Here is a 25,862-nt window from a genome sequence, read left to right on the forward strand (position 1 = left end):
ACTCCCGGGGGCCGATGCCCCGTGCTATGTTTGTCCTTGGCTTGACTGAAGACAGCACCCATAACCAGGCAGTGCCCTGAGCTGAGAGATCCCCAGACCCTTCTGGGTTCTCCGCCACTGCACTTCAGCAGACACAGGCACAGTAGCACTAGCCATTTCCAGTGGAAAAAATTCGGTGTAGTCCTCTGCAAGAAACGGATAAAAATAAATCATTGCCTCCCTTTGCAAACACTTTTGCAGCAAATTTTGGAGTTCAACAATTCAGTTAACTTTGACCCCGGTTTCTGTTAAGGGGTGAAAACCAACAAACTCTCATGGTTGTGCTCTCCTGAGGCAGAGAGATCCAGATATATTATACTATACAGCAGCATAATAATCTCCACTCCCTCATTTGTTTTCCTGTATATCCCCTCTTTCTACTCCCAAATTCTACTTTACTACTCTCATCCCCTCCCAGGCAACAGCCTACGCTTGCTCATCTTCTCCCTATTAACCTCAGTTTTTCAGTTTTTGTATTCTGTTTGGTATTTATGATAATAGATGGCCTGAAAATACCAGTTCTGCCAAGCTAATATCTCCTTTTTGTCTTGGCAGGTGTGCCATCTAGTTACACACCTCTTTTTGATTGCTGTGGGCAGTATCCAGTAATTCACCTTTCTATAGCACTAGTGACAATAGGCAGGGTTGGCTGTCACCATGCGCCCCGACTCAGCCAGAAAAGCATGTGATTGAAGTCACCAGAGGCATTAATAGCCAGGCTTGCCAGCTTCCCTGGAGAGCTGGTTGCCTAAGACATGCCAGGGGTAGCAGGAGCATCTGTAGCCCAGGGATTCACTCTGTGACACCATAGCACTTCCCAAGCTGCACCAACCACCCTGCAGTGAGGAGACAGCGTAGGATAACAAAAGTACAGTGCTGGAACACCCCAGATCAGAGGAAAAATAAGACTTTTCAGCTTTTGTGCAATTTGATGAGTCACCACATTACTTTTTGTTGCTCAAATAAAGTATGGTGAAGAGACTTGTGAGGCTTACTGTGTAGACCATCAAAAAAAAACCAGGACCAAGCTCCATAATCCTCAGTGGGCCTCTAGACTGTGTCTGTATAGACTCCATGAAGGCACTCTAAAGAGCAAATCCCAGTGTCCTGGACAGCTTCTGCAAACCAGCACATCCTTGCATCTGAAGTGTTCTGGTCTTTGCTTCAGCTTGGAGCAAAGTCTAGAACAGATCCCCATGACATACTACACCAACAAGTCTCCAACTGCCTTCTCAGCCATACCCAAATTTTCCTGGGAAAAGAATGTCTAGTTCACTCAAGACTAAGAAGCAGATTGCTTGTAGAGTGGATGAAAGGGAACAAAATCCTGGACTAGTATTAGTACTACTATTAGTAGCATTAGGAGCATGCCAAGGGACCAAGGGTACCAAAGACAAGTCAGCAGCCTGATGCAGTTAGTTACCAACAGCAGGAGGAAAGTATCTATGGAAAGCAAAACATAGATAGACAGAGGGTTAAAGGACAAGGGATCATGTAACTGTGTCCAGTGTTTTCCCTGTAACATGCATGTAGGGGAAGGCAGGCAGAGAAAAACAGCTTTAGGAAGGAATGGGATTTGCCTTTATTAGATACTAGGAAAGCATTGGGAGCACACTAATTTATGTGTCTCCTTTACCTAAACCAAAACTGAAAAAAGGTGTTAGGTATGCAACTAGGGGAAGAAACTTTACACAGGACATTTTAAAGTAAAGCTTGAGGTAACCCACATCCACTGTGCCAATTCCACATTTGAAATAAGTATGTTTTCCTCCTTGCAATATACTTTTGCTGCACCATTAGTCTTGAAGCATTACCCCAAATCCAAGGTTCTTTGCTTCTCCAGACCCTAAAGATACCATTCCATAAATACAGCCTCTGATCTTATTCCTTCATCTGTGGTTTGGATGAATGAACTCAGTTTGCTAAATGATTCATACTACTTTGTATTTTCCTTTCCAATAACTACATGTCAACCACAACTCTTAATTGTTTCCAGATCATTTAGAAAACTGTTCAACAGAAATAATCCTCACAGAGCCTCCCAGAAATACTCTCTTCATTCCTCATCCCAATCTCTGCTTAAAACCTGTCAGTCAGATATGATGTGACTTAATGGTCCTGTGTAGTTACTCTTAGAATCAAACACTTTGTTGGTTTTACTATGCCTACTCAGCACAAGCCCACTCTGATTGTTCATTAGTATGAGCTTTGCTCTTACATCTTGTACCTACCTTTTTTTGTGACCGTGATTTGGACAGATCAGAGGAGCATCAGCTGTCAGAGGGATCATTTCTCTCAGCCACTCATATTGTCCATTTTAAAAACTGGCATTTTCTTCCTTCCTTCCAGTGCAGGACCTTAATCACCCGCCTGAAATTTCATCAAAGCTGTCAGTAGTAGAGAAGAGGTCTCAGGCCAGCTTTTTGGGACTCAGCGTTGGGAAACTGTACCATTTCAAAGCACAGAGCATACATGTTAGCAGAAACAATTTGACTGGAAACTGGCCCATGACTGATCTCACAGCAGAGGGAGAATCTCCAGCCAGTCAGTGAGGCAGGTGTAGTTCCCAAAGGCTTCCATATTTCCCTTTTTAAAAATCGGGGATATTTTCCAGTCAATGAAAACTTCACCAGACTGCCACAACTTCTCAAAGTGATTAATTGCACTTAGCCACTTCCTCTGTCAGTTCCATACAGGCCTCCTGGTGTTTCTGCCTGACTTTGTTGGGATGCATTGCTTCTGAGTTCAGAAAAGCTGATCCTTGAATCTCAACCAGCTTTCTTGGTCTCCTCTTCCCTCCAGGGCATTATCCCATAGGACTATATCAAGCAGATCCCTGATGAGTCCAAAGTCTGCTCTCCTGAAGTCCAGCACAGTGAGCTTGCTTCTCACCCTTGTCATTGCCCCAAGGATCTAAAATTCCACCATTTCATGGTCAGTGCAGCCCAGGCTGCCCTTGAGCTTCACATTCCCCACTGCCCTGTCCTTGTTGGTGAGAATAAGGTGGCATAGCACCTCTTCTCATTGTCTCCTCTATACTTGGAGAAAGAAGTTGACACCAGTGTATTCCACGAACCTCCAGGATTGCCTGTGTCCTGCTGGGTTCTCCCCCCAGCAGATGTCAGGGTGATTGAATTCCCCCAAGAAAACTAGGGCTTGTAAACATGAGGCCGTTCCTATTTGCCTGTGATGGCCCTCATTGGCTCATCTTCCCGGTCAGATGGCCTGTAGCAGACCCCCACTGTGATGACACCTGTCCCTGCCCTCCATTTAATCCTGACTCCTAAATTCTTAGTCAGCTCCTCATTCATCCCCAGGTGAAGCGCCATGCACTCCTGCTAGCCATTGACATAGAGAGTAACACTGCCTCTCTTCTCCCCTGCCTGCATCCAACTCTCCAGTCACAAGAATCATCCCAGCAAGTCTCCCTGTTGCTAGTAGGATCACAGGCCAGCAGGCACCTGCACGGTTCTAACTGAAATACTCGCTTCAGATGCCTTTTGCATTATTCACTGAGTGAAGGGCGTGGCTTCAAAGAGTGCGGGGATCTGCCCAGGACCCGTCTTTCGGGGATTCTCCCAGTGCAGCAAACGGGAGAGTTCCCGGCTTGGAGAGGCCCCAGCACAGGGAGGTCGCTGCAGCCCAGGAAAGCCCCAAGGGTCTCACTCAGGGCCACTGTTTATAGGACCACAAAAGATGGGCTTTAGTCACAACAATGTTTCATCCTGGCCCCACTTGGGGTCGGAAACTCTTTGAAAGTGGGAGAACAAGAATATTATGCCATTCAGGAAAAGTTTTCAAGGCTGTTAAAAAAAAAAAAAAATCAGGAGCTCATTGGACAGCACCAGTTCCTGGAGCAATGCTTCTGATAAGCTCAAGAGGAGCTGAGCCCAAGTGCTGTTCATCAAGGCCAAGGCCCGATGCCTTAGGTCTTAACTTTTATATTTTTCAAATCCTGTACTGCCTAGTGTGTAACTCTGAAGTTTTGTGTGGCCTGTTAGCTGCTGTTCTCTCATGCTGGTCAGACATAACAAACCTTCTCTAGGTTTGCTCTCCAAGGACACCTTGATTGTTCCAGGCCCCAAAATGTGTAAACTAAAGCCTTCGAAGAAGAGGGGCAAATTGGGGTAATTACATCATTAACTGAAATTATAATTGGAGAATTAACCCTGATATGCAAATGGACCAAACTTATAAAAGCGTGAAGAACTCCTGACCCAGCGTCCATCTCGGGTGTAGCCTTTGGACTGCCCAGGGTGTACCTTTGAAGGCCCTTCAAATAAATATCTACTTTTATTCTCTTATTTTTGTCTAGCCTCTGTTTTTCAGGTAGCCACTTGAAGGCATCAGCCTTGAGTATTTTTCAGATCATGGTGCAGCCTGCGGCGGGATGATACACCACCATACATTGGCATCCAGCTGGTAAGAGTGGGATAGACTGAAGCTCCTCTCCCTCAACGGCTTTACTGCATTCAGTGCGATACAGCTAGGTGTTCATCCTTGGCATTACTTCTTTCTGTCATGGGGGAAAGTATCTCCACTATACATTTTTCCTCATCTTGTCCTATAAACATTTCAAATAAATATTTGTGACTAATATGAATGAGTTTCCCTAACCTTTACATGTAGAATTTTTATTTTAAATCTTATCACGTAAGAGGTGGTCAGAATCTTCAAGATGTGGGGCTCCCTTTTTTTCAAAATAACCACATTTTAAGCTATGAGTTTAAAAAAAAAAATTAGCTGAGATCAGGCATTGAGTTTGAGAATGACTCTTCAAAAGTCAAATGTCAACTCAGTGACAGCAAACTTCTAACAGTGTTTGCAGAAAAGTTTATCCTTCTCTGTTGCCTAATGAAAGTTGCAATTCAGCAACTTACTGATTGTGCTGCATGGTTCACCCAGAAAGGTGGATCTGAAAAGACTGACAGTAGCCATGTTTAATTCTTATCTGTAATTTTTTATCATTCTCAAAACACAAAGAACAATTCATGAACATGTATTTCTAAAACATGCTGGGAAAGCATGTTAATCCAGAAAATACATATGGCCCAAGGATGAAAAAAGAGTACATACAACACCGCTAAAACATATTTATGCATATGGTAGTTTTAAACATGTTGTGATAAAATATAAGGTGCCAGCACTACAATATTAAAACTGCTAAAGCTAGTCATTTCAAATAGAACAACCAAGGATTAGCTTTGCATTACAAACAACTAAATCTGTCCTTAGTAATAAAAAATGTACAAGCTTCTGTAACACAATCCATCTTGTGAGATTCAGCTTCGGCTTTTACACAACACGGTTGATCCTCGAGGTAAATTCCATCCCAAACTGAAGGTGTACATATTGTCTATGGGGTATATCAAATTCAGCAGGTAACACAGCATCCATCACGCAACACAACTAATTTGAGAACTCTTTGTTTATGCACTGAAAAAAGGCACTTTGCCATACAGGGTTTGGTTTCTTACTTGAAAGATCACCAAAGGTAAGAAAGGAGAAACATTGATACGAATTAATCTCATAAAAATCTTTTTAACACATACTTCCCCCAGCAGGTGCACGGAAAGGATTCCCATGCGAATCTATTGTCAGACAGTGCAGTCTGTGAAACAAAGAAAACTTCAGTGCCAGGTGTTCTTATCTCCAGACAAAATATACAGGCAGAGCTGGGCAGACTCCCTGCAGTGACAGAAACCAAGGGCCCACAGACAAACCAAGTAACAGCAAAGATCTCATGACAAGGGGAGAAAAAAAACAAGAAAAAAAAAAAGAACCCAAAACCCAGACTGCCTTAAGACATTGCTCTCCCCACCACCTCTACTACTCATGCTCCCACAAAACTGGCGCTGCCTCCAAAGCTGACATATTCTGCATATCCCCTCCCCCAGTCATTCAAGTTTTCTTTCCTCACTGAGAAAAAATTGCATGGAAAAAACCCAATGGAGGGGACAGCAAAGTGCATCATGATTGTATCATAAACTCTGGAACACAGAATAATCTTTTGGATTAATGCACACACACACACAAAAGATGCACACACAAAAAAACCAAGGAAAATGAGCCAAAAATACTCAACTTCAGAAAAAAATTGTACAACTTATCTGTGAAGGCACATAGCCACACTGAGGCATCCCTTTCCTCTAGAGATCCAAGTGTCCTCCTATCTGAGAATTTCTTGCAGTACAAGGCATTTGAGAGGCAAAACCCAGCTAATGTTGCAGGATACCCAGCTCAAACAGAACAAATGTGCAACAGGTCTGTGGTGCAAACACAGCAGTGACTTGGGATGAGTTACACTGAGAAGCAACCTCTTGCCAGGATTCACTGGCCTGGGAGTAACATGCTGATTTCATTTTCTCATTAGAAAATATATTTCTGAATAAATTACGTTTTAGCATAAATTTCTGTGTGTCAATAGAAACACAATGGGTGTTGCATCAGCCTGTCTTTCTCCACGATAAAGACTAGTTTCATTTTTGGCTTCTTAGATTTTGTGGTCTGAAAGGGTAGTTCTCCGTTCAAACTGCAAGCGTCAGAAAACAGAAGTGCTGCATAATTTGCTCAAGACTGTACAGAAGAATGCATTTTAATCCACATCTAGTCCACAGATAGCAATGTTTTCTCAGTGCTGAGTCCATTTAATGCTTTTGAGGTCAATTCCATCCTGCACCATTTCCCAGAGCGGGCTGTAAAGAAAAGGAGAAAAATGAGGCCTAGCTAAAATGCACAGGACATCATCAACAATAATTAAACAGACAATTTTATCAATGACACAAGGAATTAGGAGATATCTATCTGCCTGTCTTGCCCTTCTGGAGGTCAGTGAGCTTCAGGTGATCAGCCCTCACCTGTGTCCTCAATCCAAAACACAAGAGGTGAGAGGACAGGTGCTCCACCTCATTTCCTGCTCCCACTTGCAGCATAAAGCACTGGTGTTTCTAGGACTGAACCCTTGCATTTTCACTGTCCAGATGAGTCACTAGTCTTTCAGTTTCACCAGAATAAAACAAGTTATCAATATATTAACTCAGTAATACGATCTCTGGCTTAAAACCTCCTAGGTACTGCCCTATGTGCTTACCCTACTCATATTCTTCCTCTGACAAAGGCAGGATCTGGGAAAAGGTTTGGTGTCAGATTTGCTTCCTTAGAAATTTGTCACTAATGTTAAAATCAGGCCCCTACCCACTTGGGGGACACTGCTGATATAGAGAAACACCACCAGATTTTTGAAGCAAAAAATTACTTTCAACTAAATAAATCCAATTCTTCCCATGATTATAACACCTCAGAAGTCTTCGTGTTCAACGAGACAATGTCTCACCTCATTTCCCTCAGCCTCTTCACGTGCTGTATGCACTTCTGCACTGTATAATCTACTTCTTCTTCTGTAGTGAAACGACCAATGCCAAACCTAAACCAAAAGAAAATCATTAAGGAACTGAATAACATGCATATGGAGGGGGTGGAACAAATCTACCACTTCTATCAGGAAAGAAAAATATTTGAAAGCATTAGGGCAGACCACTCCACACACCTTATAGATGAGTGAGCCAAGTCTTCATCTGTTCCGATTGCCCGCAAGACATAGGAAGGCTCCAGAGAGGCTGATGTGCAAGCACTGGGAAAGAGAAGGCAGGGAAATGTCAGACTTTTGTTTAATCTCTTCCAACAAAGAACAGGTCACTTACCTCTTTACAACAACCTGTATCAGCTTCCCCAGCCTCCTAGAAACCACAAGTGAATACAAGCAAGTAAAGTGATATTTCTGCTACTGAAGAAAAAAGAATACAAGGGGCAGGCATTAGCGAGAAATGAGAGTAATAAATTAGGAGCATAAGGAAAGGAGAGAGAATACAGATAATACACAAGAATAAACAAAATGCCCCATAGAGGCAGCAGGAATGCAGATTAGGAGGTAGTTAAAAAAAGACAAAGAAAAAAACCTATCCAGAGAAGGTAACATACCAGGAACATAAAAGGGAAAAATAAAAAGACTTCACAAGCTGCTGTTTGGCAGCAGAACAAATAAATGAAAAACAGTGCACAGAGGGATCCAGAGCAAGATGATTGCAGTTGTCAGTAGAGAGAGCTTCCACCTTGCAGCAGTATACAGAACTGGTTACATGCTGTGACTCAGTTTTTACAGGTAGCAACACGCAGTGCCAGCTGGAGAGCTGTAAACAGCTCTGCACTGCACCAAGCAGACACTCAGAAGAGATCTTCACATTACAGAAGTGTTTGGCTTCAGAGAGAGTCATGTGGAGACTTGTTCTTCCTGCTCATAGTGCCAACCAGTTTCTAATTAGGTTATGCTGACCACTTTGTTCTCGAAGGTGAGGGAAAGAGGGGGGAGCATCCTTACACTCCATTCATTTCATCATAAACATCAAGTTTGTCTCGGTAACAGAAACATTACTCGTCACTCCTGTAGTCAGAAGAGCTCCATAAAAGCACATGCCATTTTCTTTCTTGCTTTTTCATTTAACACAGGAACTATGAGCTGATTTAATTCAGATACATGCCCAGCCTCACTAATTACAGTTAAAACCTGCCAAAGGACAGAAGCTGCTCAAGCTGTTGGTGGCCTTTAGAATTGGTGGCCTTTAGAATTGAAGTGTCACCAGTACAAGTCAAGGCTACTCAAATAACCAGTCTGCAAGGCCAGTAGGTAGGAATTTCTGGGCTAGTTTTTGTGGCTTTGTGGAGGTCTTTTTGTTAGGATTTTTTTTTGTTTGGTTTGGGTTTGGTTTTGTTTGTGGTTTTGTTTGGTTTTTTTTCTTCCAGGATAAGTAAATTTGACCTTCAGTTGAAATGTGTCACTTAAACACCACCTTAGAATGTAATCAATGCCAGGCTGATTCATTAACTGAATATGCAAATATTCAGAGGAGACTATTCCTTAGCTTTTACTTTCATTAGCAGAAGCTATTTTCTCTCAAAAATACACTGCTATCCTTCCTATACATTCCACCTACCTTCCTGAAGACAGAGCCACATCTTTCAGAGCCATCAGAAGACTCTCCCCTTCCACATAAGCAAAAGATAAATTGATGCATCCTACATACAAATAAATGAAATAGAAAAAAGAAACCATCAACTAAAATCTCAGTTGTCCCCTGCAAGGCAGGACTTGCATCATGTGCTCAAGTGCATAATTCAGCCACAGCCATTAACACCAAGGAGCCAGACAGTACTAACAGGCTCAGAATTTTGCTTGAGTTACCTGGATAGCGGTGCTCCCGGTCTCCATTCATCACCACATCAGGAACTTCACTCATTATTTTTGTAACCAGTCGTTCTGCCAGTTGTGAGATTCGCTTATGGTCATACTAAGCAGAGAAACCAGAAAAGACACAAATAATAAACAGTGTACAGTCTGACCTCACTCAAACTGCTTTGTGTCACCAGCTGCAAGCAGAATTAAGTAACTGGGTTTGGCCAGACAAGGGAAAGAACACAGCTGAAACTTAAACTGTCAAACTTTGCCTGCTTTAGACACTTTTTAGACACTTTTAGACACTTTTTAGACACTTAGTTTTAAAAGAGAATAACCACTCAGCTCCTAGCTAGCTCAGTCTTCACAAATGTTTCAAACTGTTCAGAAAGATCTACCTACACAAGCTGCTGCACTGACTTTCATAAAAGCACTGAATTCTCTGTGTTTAAAGACAAGTTAGGCAATGCAGAAGATGATGCATTTTACCCAAGAAAGGGCACCTATTATGGCAAGTGCCTCTTATTTCCCTGGAGCTCTCTAACCATACCACAGAAAGACACAGACTTGCAAATTACTATGAACTCAGCTTTTACAGTAAGTAACCTGCACAGTGAGAACTGCCCACATGCAGTGTCTTGCTCTAGACTGAAAAATGAGGTCACTTATACCAAGAAAGCAGTAAGGTCTGGGATCAGCTTCAGCACACAGAACCAGCCACATGCACACATGCAATTCATGCTTGTTTACACTTGGAAAAGTTAAAAGAAAACCAGGCTAGCTCCAACACCAGTTGGTTTTAAAATGCCATAACTCTGCCAGGCAAGGAGGAGAATCTAGATCTGAGGCTTGTGCAGAATTCAGACTCTGCAGACTCTCTAGCCTCAACTTCCATAACCACCAGCTCAGATGGTGGAATTCTGCCTGTCTCCTGGGAAGAAGCTTGATCCTTTGGGTGCAGATGTCTGGCCTATGCATCCCATTTTCACTGTAAGTATTTTTACATTCCAGGTGTAAGGAAGGCGTTGGTGCCCACAAAACAGTGTAGAAGCATACAGAGGCTCAGACACCAGACCTAGCAAGTAAACTTTACTGTCCAAGCTAGGAAAAAGAAAGGAAATTCTTAGTTGCAAAGTTGCAGTAAACTCGAAGTTATACTTAATAGGTCCAATACATATAATAATGGACTGGAAAGTCTTATTTTTTCAATATACATTACATAAACACAACATTCATTTCAAAGATGCTGTTAATACACATGCATAATGCAGCAGTGAATACAAGCACATAAAGCCGTATTTCACTAAAACTATCAATTGTAGCCTTGTTGTAGAAAACTATGACTCAGACCACTTCAAGAAAAAAGAAACTTTAGAAAGAACTTACAATTACCCAAAAACATCCCTTAAGTTCTCAAAACATTCAATTGATGCTAAAAATGAGAATCAAATTTAATTTAGTTGGATGCAAAAAGACATAAGGAATGCAAGACCTAAATGGTGCTGTTATACTATTTTCTGGAACCCAGGACAAGTATCTTGTTGTACAAACCTCCATCTCTTGCTGTGCCACTTCACACGCTGCCCCCAGTCCCACTGCTAGAGGGGTGGGCACAGTTCCAGACCGCAGTCCTCTCTCCTGGCCGCCCCCACTCTGCAGGGGTTCTAGCCTGACGCGTGGTCGGCGGCGAACATAGAGAGCACCAACTCCTTGGAAACAAAGAAAGATGTTTTACCATATTCCCAGAGTTCTGAAATTATGAACAGGGACTCCAAGCTTTGGTAACATTCCTTATTTCCACAGCAAACACACATGTGGACTCTTAACTGGAGTGTCCAGTTAATGAAGTGAACAAGTTCAGTATCATTTTCTAGGAAAAGGTGTTTGCTCCCAGTGTTCATGTTCAGGCTTGCATAGCTTCAGTCATGGGAGCTCAGCCTCTTCCACTGTGCTTCAGTCACCCAAGGACTCAGCACTTCCCTTCCTTCCCATAATTCCTGTACACAGCTGAAGTTCATCCCTTTGCACTGAAGTTTTTATGTGCATTCACTAATGTTCTCTTACTGACTTCCAAATTCTTTCCCTGGATTACTAGGCCAGCACCAGTCCCAGGAGTCCTCTCCCTTTCTTCTCATTAGGAAGACTCATCAGTGCCAACAGTTTTCAGTGGGTGGATTAGATGAGCCAGTTTTGATAGCCAGTCAGTTTAACACTCTCCTCACCTAGAAACCAAATTTTCATGTCTTCAAGTGCCCTGGTACACTTAAGGAGTGACTGTCACCACAGGAAGAACAGTTGCAACTTCCAGGCATAACAAATTGTGAAAATTTATGTCTGTCATCTGTCCAAAGTTACTGGTTGAAAACTTAGTCCTTGTCCAGATATAATGTCTCCAGCTCTCAGCAAAACTTATGCAGAAAAAAAACATGTTGAAAAATAAGAATTTTGTCTTTTGTTTCCAAATAGCACATAGCATACAGCAAACCTGTTAGCCTTTCTGGCTAACACCCACTGTCACAAACTAAATAGACTATGACAATAATAATAGCTGGACTTTTAGTATTTGTGAGTCAACCAGAAAATGCATAGCTGGATATTAAACCCCGTTCTGCAAAGAAAATGCAAAAATGGAGTCAGGGGAAAGAAGCCACTGGAAGTAGAAAACAATCAAAAATCACTAAACCTTTTAGTGTCCTTGTTGCAAGTCACACTCTAGTCTAAACTTTGCCCTAAAACCAAGTGATTTCATTTCAATCATTTCAGCATCAGTTCTCCTTCACATCAAGCAGATGACTCCTGAAAACCCCACTGCTGTAATGCTGCCACCATTTATACAACACTGTTTCTTCCTTCAGTGAAGCTACCTCAACCCATCTAGCACGGAAGCTCCACTTACTGCAGCTCTACGCTGGCAGCAGGGCCTGAGCTACTCTGAAGTCTGTCCAACACCACTCAGAATAGTTTTCTACAGCTTAAGTAACTGACACTAGGACAAATGGGTTTGACTTCATACTTTGTGTAGTTACCTTAAGGTAGGTATGGAAACATATATTTATTGCCTATAAAGCACTTCAGTGAGTACCTTTGGGCCCATAAATTTTATGGCCACTGATGCTCATTAGGTCAATTTTCATGTTGTTGACGTCCATAGGAATTTTACCAATCGCTTGTGCAGCATCCGTGTGGAAGAACACCTTATGTGCACGGCAGATCTCACCTGTAATAAAAACACCAAACCAAAACCACATTATCTTATCACTATGATCCCAAAGATTCTAACAACGGATCTAAAGCATCAGTGAATCTAAAACAACAGTAGGTTATTGAGGTATCTGAGGTGACAAATGTAGAAATGGGGGCTGTGATGTTTCTTTTACAATGAAGTGGCTAAAGCTGGGCAGAGGCTACTATAGCTGATGCCTTGGCACAGGTTTAGGCAGGTAAAACTACACTGAATTTCTTCAGTTGAGAAGTTTAAAAGTCTTCTACCGTTAAGAAGTGATATTATTTCCAAATCCACACCTAACAAGTTTAAGAACAAGTGGTTGCATGGAACATCAAAGTTTCCACAGAACAATGACTCCACAGTCGGACAGAATTGCTTTTTCTTGATTCTTTTTCTTCTCAATGTCCAGTACAAGCCAGCCTTCCTTTCAAGTTTGTATTTGCCAAGTATTTTTATGCCATTTCCTCTATTTTCCAAGTTTTCCGACACTCAGCTTCAAAAACATTTTCAGAATTTTTACACACACACTTATTACTACTACCTGAAATCAGCTGAGCCTGTCACCAGGCTAAAATATATGAAGGAACAAAATAAGGTATTGTTCATGGGCAGTAAACATAAATATTATTTATTTTTGTTATCAAAAAAATCACAGTGCATCTTCCACAGAATCTGCACAGCTGCATCCGAGACCTCTCCTCTGCACAAGAGGTTCAACATGATACTTCACAGGATAAGTAGTCCTCCTGTGGTCCAGCAAGGTCAGGCCACAGGCAGTATCAGGCCACATGGTAACAGGGCCTCAGGCTCCAGGGCCTGGCCTGTTGGACCTGTTATAAAGGTGTTATGAAAACATACTGGGGGAACTAGAGCTGACACCAGCTGTCTCTGGCATTTAAACATGGGACCATAGTAAGGGCCTTGACAATATAGGCACAGGACGAAAAAAAGTCCTCGGGCCTATAAGCAACTCACTGATGGTCAAATGCTTGTCAATGAGGAAACGGAACCTTGAAAAACCTTGGGAAAAATGCTGCTTCGAGCTTAATGAAGAAAAAAATAAATGCAGCAGCTAAGCAAGAGGAAAATCAGGTGCACAACAAGATGCCTGCCACAGCCTAAGAAAACAATATCCTCCAGAGTATGTACTTCAGAACAGAGGCAAAGCCAAAATATTGTCTAAAAACTCCAACATCTTATGAAAGGATATCTTGAATATGAAGGTGTGCTGGTTTTGGCTGGGGTAGAGCTAACTTTCTTTACAATGGCTAGTATAGGGCTGTATTTGGATTTGTGCTGAACACAGGGGTGATAATAGAGAGATGTTTTTGTTATTGCTGAGCAGGGCTTACACAGAGCCAAGGCCTCTTCTGCCCCTCATACGGCCATGCTGGCAAGGGGGCTGGCGGTGCGTGGGAGGCTGGGAGGAGATACAGCCAGGACAGGTGACCCAAACTTACCAAAGGGATATTCCAAACCATATGACATATGTCATCTGCTTTCACTATAGAAAGCTGGGAGGAAGAAGGTAGAAGGGGGAGATGTTTGGAGTGATGGTGTTTGTCTTCCCAAGTCACCACTGCATGGGATGGGGCCCTGCTCTCCTGGAGATGGATGAACACCTGCCTGTACATGGGAAGCAGTACAGAATTCTTTGCTTGTGTGTATGGTTTTTGCTTTCCATATTAAACTGTCTTTATCTCAACCCATGAGTTTCCTAGCTTTTACCATTCCAATTGTCTCCCTGATCGTGCTGGTGGGGGAGTGAGTGAGTGGCTGCAAGGTGCTTGGTTGCCAGATGGGGTAAAACCAGGACAGAAAGGATATGTGCATATGTTTTGTTAGTGTCCCAGGAAACTTTATCAACAAATCACCTGGGATCCAGGGACCTGCCTATGTAGGCACCCGCTCACCCTGCTTGCTCCACCAACCGTGGTTCTCCAGGGCCTCCCTTCATCTGCTCTGAGGTCCCCATCACTCCACCTGCCAGCTCAGAGCCTGGCTCACCCTCTCCCTGCCTCCTGTTCCAGAAGCGTAGCTCTTCAGTGGCCTTTTGGCCTACAAAGGAATTGTTCATGACTATATATGACAATACTGGGGGAAGGATTGCCTAAGTGTGGTGTTCACCATCCTCTCCCACTCCAAGTCCTGCACATTTCTTCTCTTAAACACTACAAGTGCTCAAGAAATTGTTACAGTATATAAGCTCAATTTTGGCCAGTTATTCTGTGCAATTTTTTTGTCCATCATACAGTCCAATGAATTGCAGCTGATCCATCCAGAGCAATGACTGCTGCAATGCTCACCATAAGGGTACTGAATTTCATTCTCATTTCCCTTTTGAAATCAGTTTTTATTTGGACAGCAGTATTATTTATTTATATTACATTTTTTATTTTAAAATATTTATGTTAGTAATTTTTCCTTAGCTATATTACACCTAATCTTTTGCATCAGTACCATTTGGAGATGAAAACATTAACTAAAATGAAGCAGAAGCAACCTTAGATGGCATCTGGAAGCCACAGTGTACTTACCAATGTCATGAATTGGCTGCTTTACTCCTATTTCATTATTTACAGTCATCACAGAAACCAAACTTGTATCTGGCTGGAACGCAGCCTCCAGCTCCTGGTGAAAGGTTCAGAGGGACAAAAATTGTGACTAATAGAGAAGCAAGATTCCTGTGCACATCTTCAATTTGCCAGCAACTCAACCAACAGTCCCTCATTCGCAACAAACACCTGGGGTTCTGACAAACAGCCATGGGAAGAACACTAACCCATGTGGACATTAAATGCCTGGAGGAAGAGGACTGGATTAATTGCATTTCTGCGTGTCCTAACCCTTCAATGCACCTGCCACCCCACTTGATTAAATCCAGTCTCAACAGGCTTCGCTATATCCTGTACATTTCTCTGAACTATTTTCTTTAATGAATTAACCACCCACAGAACAGCTTAAACCTCTTCTAGCAAAAGTGAGGCTGGCTGTAAAGGAATGGCATTTTATACAAAGGTCACATCACTTCTGCAGCAAATGCTCAGAAAACACAACTCATTGTTGTGCCCACAGGCTGATCCCTCAGACCCATCACACACACCACCGCTCTCCATGGCAGGTGAGGGACTAGGAATAAAACTGTTGCTGCCCCGTGCTACAGTATGTCAACGATGAACTAAAAACATACAATTTCTACATCTCAGGGCTGCAGTCAGTACACACAGAAGGGTTGGCTCATGGACAGCCATAGGAAGTACTGTAATCACTGAAACGATGCCTCAAGTACTGGGCTCCCTATAGGGTACACAACAGCTCCATCTGCACAGCAGCAGCTGAATGGTGGGATAGAAGGTGGAAGTTTTGGTTGAGAAAAAGCGTAGGGCAACAGACAGAACAGAAAATCCTTCTCCAGATCTGACAGATTTAACTATGACTCTCATTCTACTTTGTGATATTTATCATACCTTCCTCTTTTTCATGTAGAGGACACAAGGTCTTGAGCATTAATTTGAAGTAAAAACCTCTTTTATTTTTAGTTTCTTTCTGTCAGTAACAACTTACCTTCAGATCTATGAGCCCATTTTTTTTAACAGGCAGATACGTGACGCGAAAACCTTCTGTTTCCAGGGAACGACAAGAATCCAACACGCACTTGTGCTCTGTTTGCGTAGTAATGATATGTTTTTTTCTGGATTTATAGAACCTTGCAACACCCTGTCAGGCACAGTCCATGAAAAAGAAATTGGCCACTGAAGAAAGCAAGCCTTAGACCACTGAAGAAAGCAAGCATTACACAAAACGATTTGAAATAAGAAATTACTACTTAGATATAATTCATTTGGATCTTTCCTGTTTCACCCAAGTCATGAATCTAAAAGGCACTGACACATAATCCACGCTACATATCTACATCAGCACTTGCTTTTCAAAGCATCTCACTTCTCAAAAACTCTGTCAAAATGTTTACTGATAGAAGCTGTAGATGCCATTAACCAAAGCATTTTTTGGAAAGCTTTTACAGTGGAGTCATCAACGCTGAGAAGAACAACCACATACTACATACACAACCTAGTCTTCATCAGAAAAAAGTTTCTAATCCGCATGTCCACTATTTTAATTACAGAAGCAGAAGGATTGTATTTGGTGTATGCAAGATAAACATCAAATATTTTACACTGCCCTCAAAAACATGTCCCGGGCACCAAAACATTCATCCATGAATTTCCTCCACATATGTAACAGAGTATCACAAAAAGTAAATCCAAGAATGAAAATATTTGCTACCTCCTCCAACATATTAACATTTATATCGTTGAGAGATGCATACAGTTCTTAAACACATAATTTTAACATAATAAATAAGAATCGGCATAAACCTTTTACCTTAATTGCCATATTATTAGATTCTGTTGCACCACTGGTGAATATAATTTCCCGTGAATCAGCTCCTATTAAATCTGCAACTTGCTGTTTAAAAAGAAATAAAAAGTTGACTTGTTAAGAAAACATACAATGAATTCACTACAGCAAAATACATGCAAAATGTTTTCAAGAATACCCCCTAGAGCCTCAAAGGGATTACAGCTGGTACCTAACAAAGTTATGCTACAAATAGTCTCTATATCTGCATTAATATAAAATACAAAAGGAATTCACAGTCATTAACAGTGGTATTAAGCATTAACCTGTTATAAAAGAGATAAAAGCTTAAGTGGACAAAACCCCATTATGTATTACTTCAAAAAAGAAGTTATACCCATACCTAAGATTAGAAGAATGATAAAATAGGGAGTTAGTCCAATGACTGCATCAACATGCTTGTGACTCCAGGAAACCAAAAATACTGAGGCACTTTTGCCTAAAGTATTGGTTTCTACCATTTCAGTTGCTCTAATCTCACTGTTGGAGCAAGTGCTGGCTTCTGCATCTTGGACTGGACAACCCTGGATGTCCAGAAAGACTGGGGAACAAGAGGCTGGAGAGCAGCACCATGAAAAGGGACCTGGGAGTTTGGGTTGAGGGCAAGTGGAACAGGAGCCAGCAGTGCCCTGGCAGCCCCAAGGGCCAGCCCTGTCCTGGGGGACATCAGGCCCAGCATTGCCGGCTGAGCGAGGGGGTGACTGTCCTGCTCTGCTCTGCACTGGGGTGGCCTCACCCCAAGTCCTGGGGACAGTTTGGGGCAAATCTATATAAGGATATGAAGTTATTAGAGAACTACAATTAGAAGTTATCCAGAGGAGAGCCATGAAATGGTGAAGGGCCCCAGAGGGTAGCCTGTAAAACAAACAGCTGAAGTCACTTGGTTTTTCCAGTCTGAAGAGGAGGAGACAGAGGTCAGACCTCACTGGGGGCTGCAGCTTCCTCATGAGGGGCAGCAGAGAGGAAGCTCTCTGCTCTTGGTGACCACTGACAGGGCCTGAGGGAACAGAGAGAGCTGTGTGAGAGGAAATGTAGGCTGGATATAAGGAAAAAGTTTTTTTACCCAGAGGGTGGTCAGGCACTGGAACAGGCTCCCCAAGGAAGTGGTTGCAGCCTTAAGCCTGCCATAGTTCAAGTAGTGTTTGAACAATGCTCTCAGGCACATGGTGGGATTGTTGGGGTATCCTGTGCAGGGCCAGAGTTGGACTTGATGATCCTTGTGAGTCCCTTTCAACTTGAAATATTCTATAATTATATTTTTTCTTGCAATAAATCTACTAAAGTACAGCAATAAATCTATTAAGCAAAGAGGAAGCTGCTAAATCCAGCCAACAGAGAACAGGGGGCTTTTTTCCTTTGTTTTTTTTTTTTTTAGGTTCTTTTGACCCTGAATTTCAGCAGCAGCAGGAAAACCAACAAAACTGTGGAGAGCTGAAGACTCACCCGCCTCGCCTTCTCCATGGCAGCCTCACTCTCCCAGCCGTACGCGTGGGTCCTAGAGTGCGGGTTGCCATAGTAGGCTGTCAGGTATGGGAGCATGCTGTCCAGGACTCTGGGATCCTGTGGAACAAAAACCAGCCAACCTTAGAAAAGCCAAAAGGAAAGCATCTCTGTTCCCTCTGGACACGCTCCCTGCCACAGGACCAGCAGCACTTCTGTCAGAGGGTCTTGCTTTAGCTCAGGCCAGATCTTGAAAACTTGAGGCTATTACATCTTACGTACAAGTATTCGGCAATTATGTTCTGTGCAAGTAATTCTGACCTGCACCAAACGTCAAAGAAGAACAGCATCATTTGAGAAAACAGAATCACAGACTGCTTTGGGTTGGAAGAGACTTCAAAGCTTATCTTGGTCCGCGCCCCTGCCACGGACAGGGACACTTTGCACTAGATCAGGTCGCTCCAAGCCCTATCCAATCTGGCCTTTCTTCTGAGCAGAAAGGATACAAGGTCTTAAAATGTTAAGAAAACTGTCCGATCAGTATTTTGGTTGAATTCACTTCCTGCTTCTCGCAGCTGTCCCCACTCCCGCAGGGGTCGGTGCGAGCCCCTTCGCGGCTCCGCCTCGCTCCCGCCCTGCGGTGCTGGGGCTGCCCGTCCAGAGGGTTGCCCGGCGTAGCTACAGCCCTTCCGGGGGATGCCCGGACTGCCCTGTGATGACAGGAACAGCCTGTGCCGCTACAGCCGGCGCCGAACGCCGCCTCCGTTTCCCCGGCAGCTCGGGACACACGCTACCGCTCGGGCGAGAGAACCGGGAGTGTGGGGACCCCGCTCCGCCTCCCATGCTCGGCGCGGCCCTTACCAGCGGGGTGGTGGCCTGGACATCCATGTAAAGCGGCCGAAGAGCGCCGCCGCCATCGTCGGTTCGCCCTGAGGGGAGAAGAGGGGAAAAGCTGCTGTCAGGGGCCGGCGAGAGCGGGGGCGTTGTCCCTGCCCCAGCAGAGGCTCTGCCCGACCGCGGCCTTACCTGATCTCGGTCCCGGTCCCGGTCCCGATCCCGGTCCCGGTCCCGGTCCCGGTCCCGGTCCCGGTCCCGGTCCCCCCACCCGGAGCCGCCGCGGGACTCGCTCACCCCTCAAGGCTGCCAGGCGCCGCCACAGCAGCATGGCGCGCGACGGGCGGGGCGCGGCCGTGCCCGCCTCTTCCTGCACGTCACGGCGCGCGCCGGAAGCGAGGCCCGGACAGGCGGAGGCGCGGGGCGGCCTAGCGAGGTACGGGCGGGGCGGGGGCCTGGGGGCGGACGGGGTGCTGGCGAGGTGAAGCGCGCGCTGAGGACCCCGGAGCGCCCCCCAGACCTCTTGCGCCGGATGGCAGGCGAGATGGCCGCCGTTCCCGGGGCGGCCAAGGCCTGAGCCCCTGCTCTGAGTCCCCGTTCTGGCCTCGGTCTCCGTAAGGGTGGGTTCGCTGTCCGCTCCTTTGTCCCCGAGGCCGGCGGCAGCCGGGGAGGACGGGCCGGCAGCGGAGGCTCGGTCAGGTGCCGCGTGCGCTGCTCACTGGGGACTGGAGAGCACACAGGATACGAGGCCCCGGAACAGCTTCGGCAGCCACAGCGGCGCTCGCAGGAGCTTGTTGAGGGGAAAACGAGTCCGTCGTTCCCTCTTTGTCCCTCCTACCTGACAGGCAAGGAAACAAGCCTGGGAGCCAGCACAACCTCCAGCGCTGTAGGCGCGAGAAGCTCTGAGCTGCACTGGCCGGCCTGCCAGCGCAGTTTGGTTATTTAAGTCTGTGAGATAAAGCAGTAAATCGATTGTCCTTTCTTTTTTAGATGCCTGTGACCGTGGGCCCGTATGGGCAGTCGCAGCCCAGCTGCTTTGACAGAATAAAGATGGGTTTCATGATGGGCTTTGCAGTGGGCATGGCTGCAGGAGCGCTGTTTGGCACATTTTCCTGCCTCAGGTACGCCAAGGAAATGGCTTCCACAGACAGGTGGTGAGAGGGCAATAGCCAGAGAGAAATGGCCGTGCTGTGGGGTTGGGAAGGGATTTGGTCTGGTCCTGTGCCAGTCCCATGAGTGGAACTTTGTCTGGGACTCCAGCTACTGCAGTAAGCCCTGGGCTCCAGCAGGTGAGTCTGGTGCTGGCAGGGCATCACCTCTGGGTCCCCCATATGCCGGGAGATCACAGATTCACAGACCTTTTCTTACCTCTTGTAACGGAGGTTCATTGGGAAGCTCAGGCTGTGGAGGATCAGCTCCAGGAGAAACTGGATGAATTGCCTGTGCAGATACATGTGCAGCCCTCTCCTGGCCCTAAAGCTTCCCGAGGTGCTCTGTAAGCTCTCAGTGCCTGCATCGTGGTCCCTCTGTGTGTCCCATGCCCTGCACAGAGGCAGTTACCAAACTGCCCCCGAGTCTGAACTGCAGAGCCATGTCTGATATTGGCACAGTCCCACTGTGCAATGGAGAGGGGATTTATTCCACCTTCCCCTGGGGCTTGCTAGCATGCTGACATGAAAACAAGCCATGCTTGCTGCTCTGTGTTTGCTCTGGCACTGCTGACTGGCTTTGCACATCACCTATGACAAAGAATCACTGAAGTCAGCTCTTTCATACTTCACAGAACTCTTTCTGTTTGATAGTTTTTATCTGTGATTAAACATGGGCAATGATTTTGTAGTGAGGTGAAGGAGGAAAAGGCACAAAGTCTAATCCAACGGGAGTTTGAAGTTTTCCATTCCCTCTCAGTTCCCAGAGGGTATTTGTAAGCAGCACAATGCTGGTAGAGGATGCAGATTTAGGGGATTTAGAAGAACCAGTGAGAGTGGTTCTGTCATACTTGAATGACCCAGCTACAGTACTTCTGCTGTACCACTTTTGAGGGGAAAAATCTCATGTTTTAAGAATGAAGTGCATGAAATTCCTTAGACCCTAAAGTCACTGCAGTGCTTAAAAGCTAAATATTACAAGAGTTTCTTGAGACAGAACAATTCTTTTTGTTTCAGTCTGACCTCAGTTAACTGAAAACTGGAGAACAGAAACACCTTTTGAAGTTTCTAGGTCTTTCAGGTGTCCTGTATTAAAAACAGAGTCAGTAGTAAATAGAAAGATAATTTTAAGTTGGTGGTATTAAAAACTGCCAATGCAGCTGGAGAGGATGGCAGTACAACAGCTCAGACAACTCTTTTTGTACTCTGGCAAGTGAAATACTGGGACAGCACTTTTTTTCCCCCCCATATTAAGGGTATTTGGGAGACCAGGATGCAAAGCTGTTCCTGCTAAGGGTTTGTCACGAAGGTTCCACTGCAGGAAAAAACACACATGGGCCATCGGTGAGGGCCACCCAAGAGCCCCTGCAGTAGTGCAGGGCACTGCAGCCAGTCTCTGTACAATTGCCCAGATTTAGACTGAAGAAGTATACAATTTGCAACCATGAGCTGATTGTCTCAGATGTTTTCTGGTGCATGTCTGTGACCTGTCAGGTTTCAGCTTTTATATAATCCCTGTGGTTTTCTTTATCTCAGGATTGGCATGAGAGGACGAGAGCTGATGGGTGGAGTTGGCAAAACGATGATGCAAAGCGGTGGGACGTTTGGGACATTCATGGCCATTGGTATGGGAATACGCTGCTAACCTGGAGTTTGGGATTTATCCCAGAGTGCCCCCACCCAGCCATTCCTCCTCTGTATGATAATAAAATCTTTAGACACCTGGAAGTGAGAGCTCTTTGTGAAACAGCACAGTCCTACCCTCTGTGCTCTGCTGATTGTAAGCCTGCTTTTTACAAAATTTCTGCTTTCCTCCCATCTCTTACTCCCAAAACAATGAGAATTAATAATCATTTTTACTACATTAAAGGTCCTGTTTTACAGATATAAGTACACCACACAAGTTTCTCCCTTTGGCACTTGGGCAGCTCACATTCCCATGTGGATGGGGAGCTGCTCTGGGGTCCTCATGCATTCCTGAGTCTAGGAAAGTTAGATGGTGGGTAGTTCAGACTAATGATCAAGTTTCTCTCCTCTTGCAAAAATAGGTGGCTTGAAGCTGGTCCCATTTCTGAGTTCCAGGTGTCATGGGGCAGATGCCCCCAACAGAGTAAGGGGGCCCAGGATTCATGCAGGTCCCATAAGAGCTGTACTCCCAGAAACAGAGCCTTTTCCTACATTCTGTTTTAGCAGGCCTACAAGGTGGTCAGCACTCCCCCAGGAGAGCAGGGGGATCACTCCTGCAACTCAGCAGCCCCAGAAGCACTGCCTACACCTGACCTAGGAAAGGGTTGTTGGTGGTGTACTCTTTCCATTACTTGCTTTTTGAAACAAGGCCTCTCTCTGCTCCTCCTTTAGTTAAGGGAGACACATGAGCAGCAGCACTACCTCAACCAGCACCTAGTACAAGTGCCTTTTCCCATTTTTAAGGCAGAAACACAAATTCACCACTCAAAGCCTGTTCTCAGATCAAGCACACCTAGAGAGCAGCTTTACTTCTTCAGCTGTATTACTCTTTCCAAGATCCTGCTGTAGTATATTCCCAGCCCCTCTCCACCTTTGCCTTTTGCCTGGTCCCAGTTCCTTGATTAAGGACAGGCCCTTGCCCCCCTGCAGCTCAGGCACAGCTACAGCCCCAGGGCCTGCAGAGCAGGTCCTCTCCCCACACCACCATGGGAACACCAGCAGCATTGCTGCCTGCCCCACCTTCGCCCACCCCCAAGGAATGTTCTATTCTCCCTACTCTCTCTGCCTTGGTCAAACAGCTTTTCTTAGTGGTTAAAAAGGCCAGGGATTGAAAGGGCGAAGCACAGGGGCAGGCTCCCTCTAGAAACCAGACTGAAAGCCAATGTAACTGACTCCTCCAGCCCCCGGACTTGTGAAGGATGGGGGGAGTGGAGGTGGGCAGGAGGGCCAGATCGCTGGCTGCCTGAGGAAGATAAGAGTTGTGGCTAGGTCCTCAGCAACCACGGCCACACTGCACAGAGGGATCCCAGACATCTGGCACTGCACAGCATCTGTCACCTCCAGGCCTAAGCCCACACTGCTTAAATCACACTGGGAGAGCAGAGAAATAAAGCTTCATGAAGGCCTTTTTAAGAGAATTTTATTTGAGTGGTTCTTACAAAGATTGTTGCAATATGAAAGTCTTTGATAGAAATATCGAGCTGTCTTGTCAAACACACTGAAGTAACCCAAAAATATATTTCAGAGCTCACAGAGCTTAAAAAGAGCAAAGATTATATGCAACCAGAACAAAACATGTTTCTGTATTTCCTACCCATTTTCAGACTTGGCTGAAATCCTTCAGCTCTGCCCCACTGCACACATGAAAACTCATCAGGAAATGCAGAGATGTTTTGTTTGGAAACTTAGACACACCTCACAGTATTTACAAAGAAACTTTTACAGATACAATAATCAAAAGTTACCATCAAGAAATAAAACCCTTCAATCCTTCTATTCTTACCAATTATAGAGCACAAAGCAAGCTGAGTAGCTGTCTGCAGTCAGCATCAGTTTTTGGATTTTCCATGTATACAGAACACTAAATATGTCCCTTCATCCAGTCTCTCTGATATTACCCTTGAGCAGATCACTCACATTTAGTGAAATGTAAAATGTCTTTGCTGCATTAAAAGAAAGGCTCATGAAACATTAAAAATGTCATTATGTCCCATCTGCCTTTTACAGAGTACTTGTTATCTATGAGCTACTTCTCAGTTCCTACGGATCACCTTTGTCAATGTACAAGAATTACAAGGCAGAACAAGAAGTCAACAGCTTTGTATACAGTGGAAATGCTAGTTAGGGAGAATGAACACACTGCATTTCTGCTTACTTCATTTTATTTTTAAAGATAGCAGGAAGTGTACACAAAATGACATTAAATCCTTTCCTTTAGTTTTATCTAAATAAAAGATAACTCAATCTTCCTCCAAAAAATACCTATGTACAAAACTGACTAAATTAATCTTCATCGTCGAACAGGAACCAGTAGTTGGGTTGCAGTCATAGAGTCTGGGAAAAGGCTGTGGTATGTTGGAAGAGGTACATACGCTGCTGTAATCATTTTACCTAATCACAAGAGGAAAAAAAAAAAAAATCAGTATTTGGTCATTTCTGTAACAGATGACTAAATGTAGGCAGGTACAGGGAACACTCACCTGCGAACCACCTCCCATGCAATGCATTGACAGCCGCGATGGCAGCAGCGATGGAGGGACATTTGACATACACATTGCCCTGCAAGACACAACAGTGCAGCCTGTGAGGAGTCGGAGACACTTCCCCATCACTTCCTCAGCCACCCCTGGACCTGGCTGTGACAGAGGCACACCCGCTCCATCAGGCATCCGCTGACATCAATCAGTAACACAGAATGAGCACAAGAGAAGGGGACAGTGGTACTGGCAGGCACTACCCCACTGTGGCAGTTGTTGCAGCATTCAATTTTTCTAAATATGATTTTGCAAGACAGCCTAAACATGTGCTTGATCTGCAATCACTGAGCCATGGATGGCTGATCTGCTCCTGAGAGCCTTTTAGAGAAGGGATCTAAAGGCTCCCAATCACTAACACCATGAGAAGAGCACAAGGGGTCTGGCTGCCCCCATGGCAGCCCAGCTGCCAAGGTCTATAAAAACCACTATCTTCAACCACATACACTTCACTCAACATGCAAGCTCACAGCCTGGATTCCACAAGAACCAAGCACTCCCCACTCCCCCAGATGGGAAGGACAAGCAGCACTTCAAGGGAGACTGATACCATAAAAATTCTTCTACATGAACTTCAGCATGTCTGTCGTTACTTGAAAAAGAATTGAGGCAAAGGGAAAAATCCCATCCCAGCAGGGCAGGAAGAGCCTGAGATGGTTCCCAAGGTGAATGGCAGACTGATCTTTGAACTTCACCAGAGACAGCTGGAGTTTCCCATCTGCACATCAAGCACTGTGCCTCCCTAATCCGGAGAACTGCAACAGTCACATCCAACAACTTCAAGACATGCAGAAATGTGTGTCATTTTTCTGGCTGCCTGCTTAAAAATAGACCATCAGTAATACCCAAGCAGACCAATTCTAGCTGAAACAGATTTTTCAGGAAAATAGTATATTAAGAAACAGACTCCAGCCTTCCCCTTAGCAGTTTTAGTCAGTCTGTATTAACTCTTCCCACTGCAATCTAATTCATCCCCTTCTCGTGGGGTGAACCTCAACTTAGGGGCTGGTGATTAAGGCACTAAGCAATCAATAAACACACAGAGCTCTGCTCTCAGCCTCCCCCTGCAAAGGCACCTGAGCTGTTTAAATGCCCAAATGAGGTGCAGCAAAGTTGTGCTTTTCCTTAACACTCAGCAACACAGATAGGTGCGGTACATGAGCCATGCACTCAGCTGGGACTGGAACTGTTTCATCCACAACAAATCACACCCTTATAGTCAACCCAACAGCCCTCAGCATGAAAATCTTGTCTGGGACAGAGCTCTGAACACACCCAGAATCTAAGCCTGGAAAACAGAGTGGTAC

At 44.8% G+C, this 25,862-nt stretch overlaps 3 protein-coding genes across 9 annotated transcripts in view; 1 reads left to right on the forward strand and 2 right to left on the reverse strand.

Moving 5' to 3' along the window:
* Positions 1-4,978: 4,978 nt before the first annotated feature.
* On the reverse strand, positions 4,979-19,555 carry NFS1 (NFS1 cysteine desulfurase). Its single transcript, XM_069033788.1, has 13 exons — positions 19,380-19,555; positions 19,215-19,282; positions 18,357-18,473; positions 16,878-16,961; positions 16,056-16,208; positions 15,029-15,122; positions 12,348-12,482; positions 10,817-10,974; positions 9,275-9,380; positions 9,027-9,108; positions 7,586-7,669; positions 7,373-7,462; positions 4,979-6,734 (listed from the first exon to the last, which is right to left on the reverse strand). The coding sequence occupies exons 1-13, from the start codon at positions 19,516-19,518 to the stop codon at positions 6,671-6,673; spliced, it is 1,374 nt and encodes a 457-aa protein (XP_068889889.1). The 5' UTR covers positions 19,519-19,555; the 3' UTR covers positions 4,979-6,670.
* On the forward strand, positions 19,556-22,063 carry ROMO1 (reactive oxygen species modulator 1). Of its 2 annotated transcripts, none has more exons than XM_069033789.1 (3): positions 19,556-19,623; positions 20,178-20,308; positions 21,872-22,063. In XM_069033789.1, the coding sequence occupies exons 2-3, from the start codon at positions 20,178-20,180 to the stop codon at positions 21,978-21,980; spliced, it is 240 nt and encodes a 79-aa protein (XP_068889890.1). In that variant the 5' UTR covers positions 19,556-19,623; the 3' UTR covers positions 21,981-22,063. The 2 variants fall into 2 exon arrangements, with proteins under 2 accessions (XP_068889890.1, XP_068889891.1); XM_069033790.1 differs by lacking the exon at positions 19,556-19,623 and adding an exon at positions 19,677-20,032.
* Positions 22,064-23,424: 1,361 nt separating this feature from the next.
* Positions 23,425-25,862, reverse strand: part of RBM39 (RNA binding motif protein 39) — a 29,246-nt gene continuing 26,808 nt past the window's right edge. For all 6 annotated transcript variants that reach the window (XM_069033782.1, XM_069033784.1, XM_069033781.1 and 3 more), the window contains 2 exons: positions 24,502-24,580; positions 23,425-24,412 (listed from right to left, as the gene is read on the reverse strand). In XM_069033782.1, the coding sequence (XP_068889883.1) occupies positions 24,312-24,412; positions 24,502-24,580 (180 nt within the window). In that variant the 3' untranslated portion in view covers positions 23,425-24,311. The remainder of the gene's footprint in view (positions 24,413-24,501; positions 24,581-25,862) is intronic.

The sequence above is a fragment of the Aphelocoma coerulescens genome, chromosome 20 (genome assembly GCF_041296385.1).
Source record: "Aphelocoma coerulescens isolate FSJ_1873_10779 chromosome 20, UR_Acoe_1.0, whole genome shotgun sequence".
NCBI classification, from domain to species: domain Eukaryota; kingdom Metazoa; phylum Chordata; class Aves; order Passeriformes; family Corvidae; genus Aphelocoma; species Aphelocoma coerulescens.

Coding starts and splice junctions, on each gene's coding strand:
- NFS1 (XM_069033788.1), bottom strand. CDS start 19,518: ATGCTGCTGTGGCGGCGCCTGGCAGCCTTGAGGGGTGAGCGAGTCCCG. Junction 12,483..15,028: donor GCAGCCAATTCATGACATTG/GTAAGTACACTG, acceptor TTTTTATTACAG/GTGAGATCTGCCGTGCACAT. Junction 9,109..9,274: donor CCGGGAGCACCGCTATCCAG/GTAACTCAAGCA, acceptor ATTTGTATGTAG/GATGCATCAATTTATCTTTT.
- ROMO1 (XM_069033789.1), top strand. CDS start 20,178: ATGCCTGTGACCGTGGGCCCGTATGGGCAGTCGCAGCCCAGCTGCTTT. Junction 20,309..21,871: donor GGCACATTTTCCTGCCTCAG/GTACGCCAAGGA, acceptor TCTTTATCTCAG/GATTGGCATGAGAGGACGAG.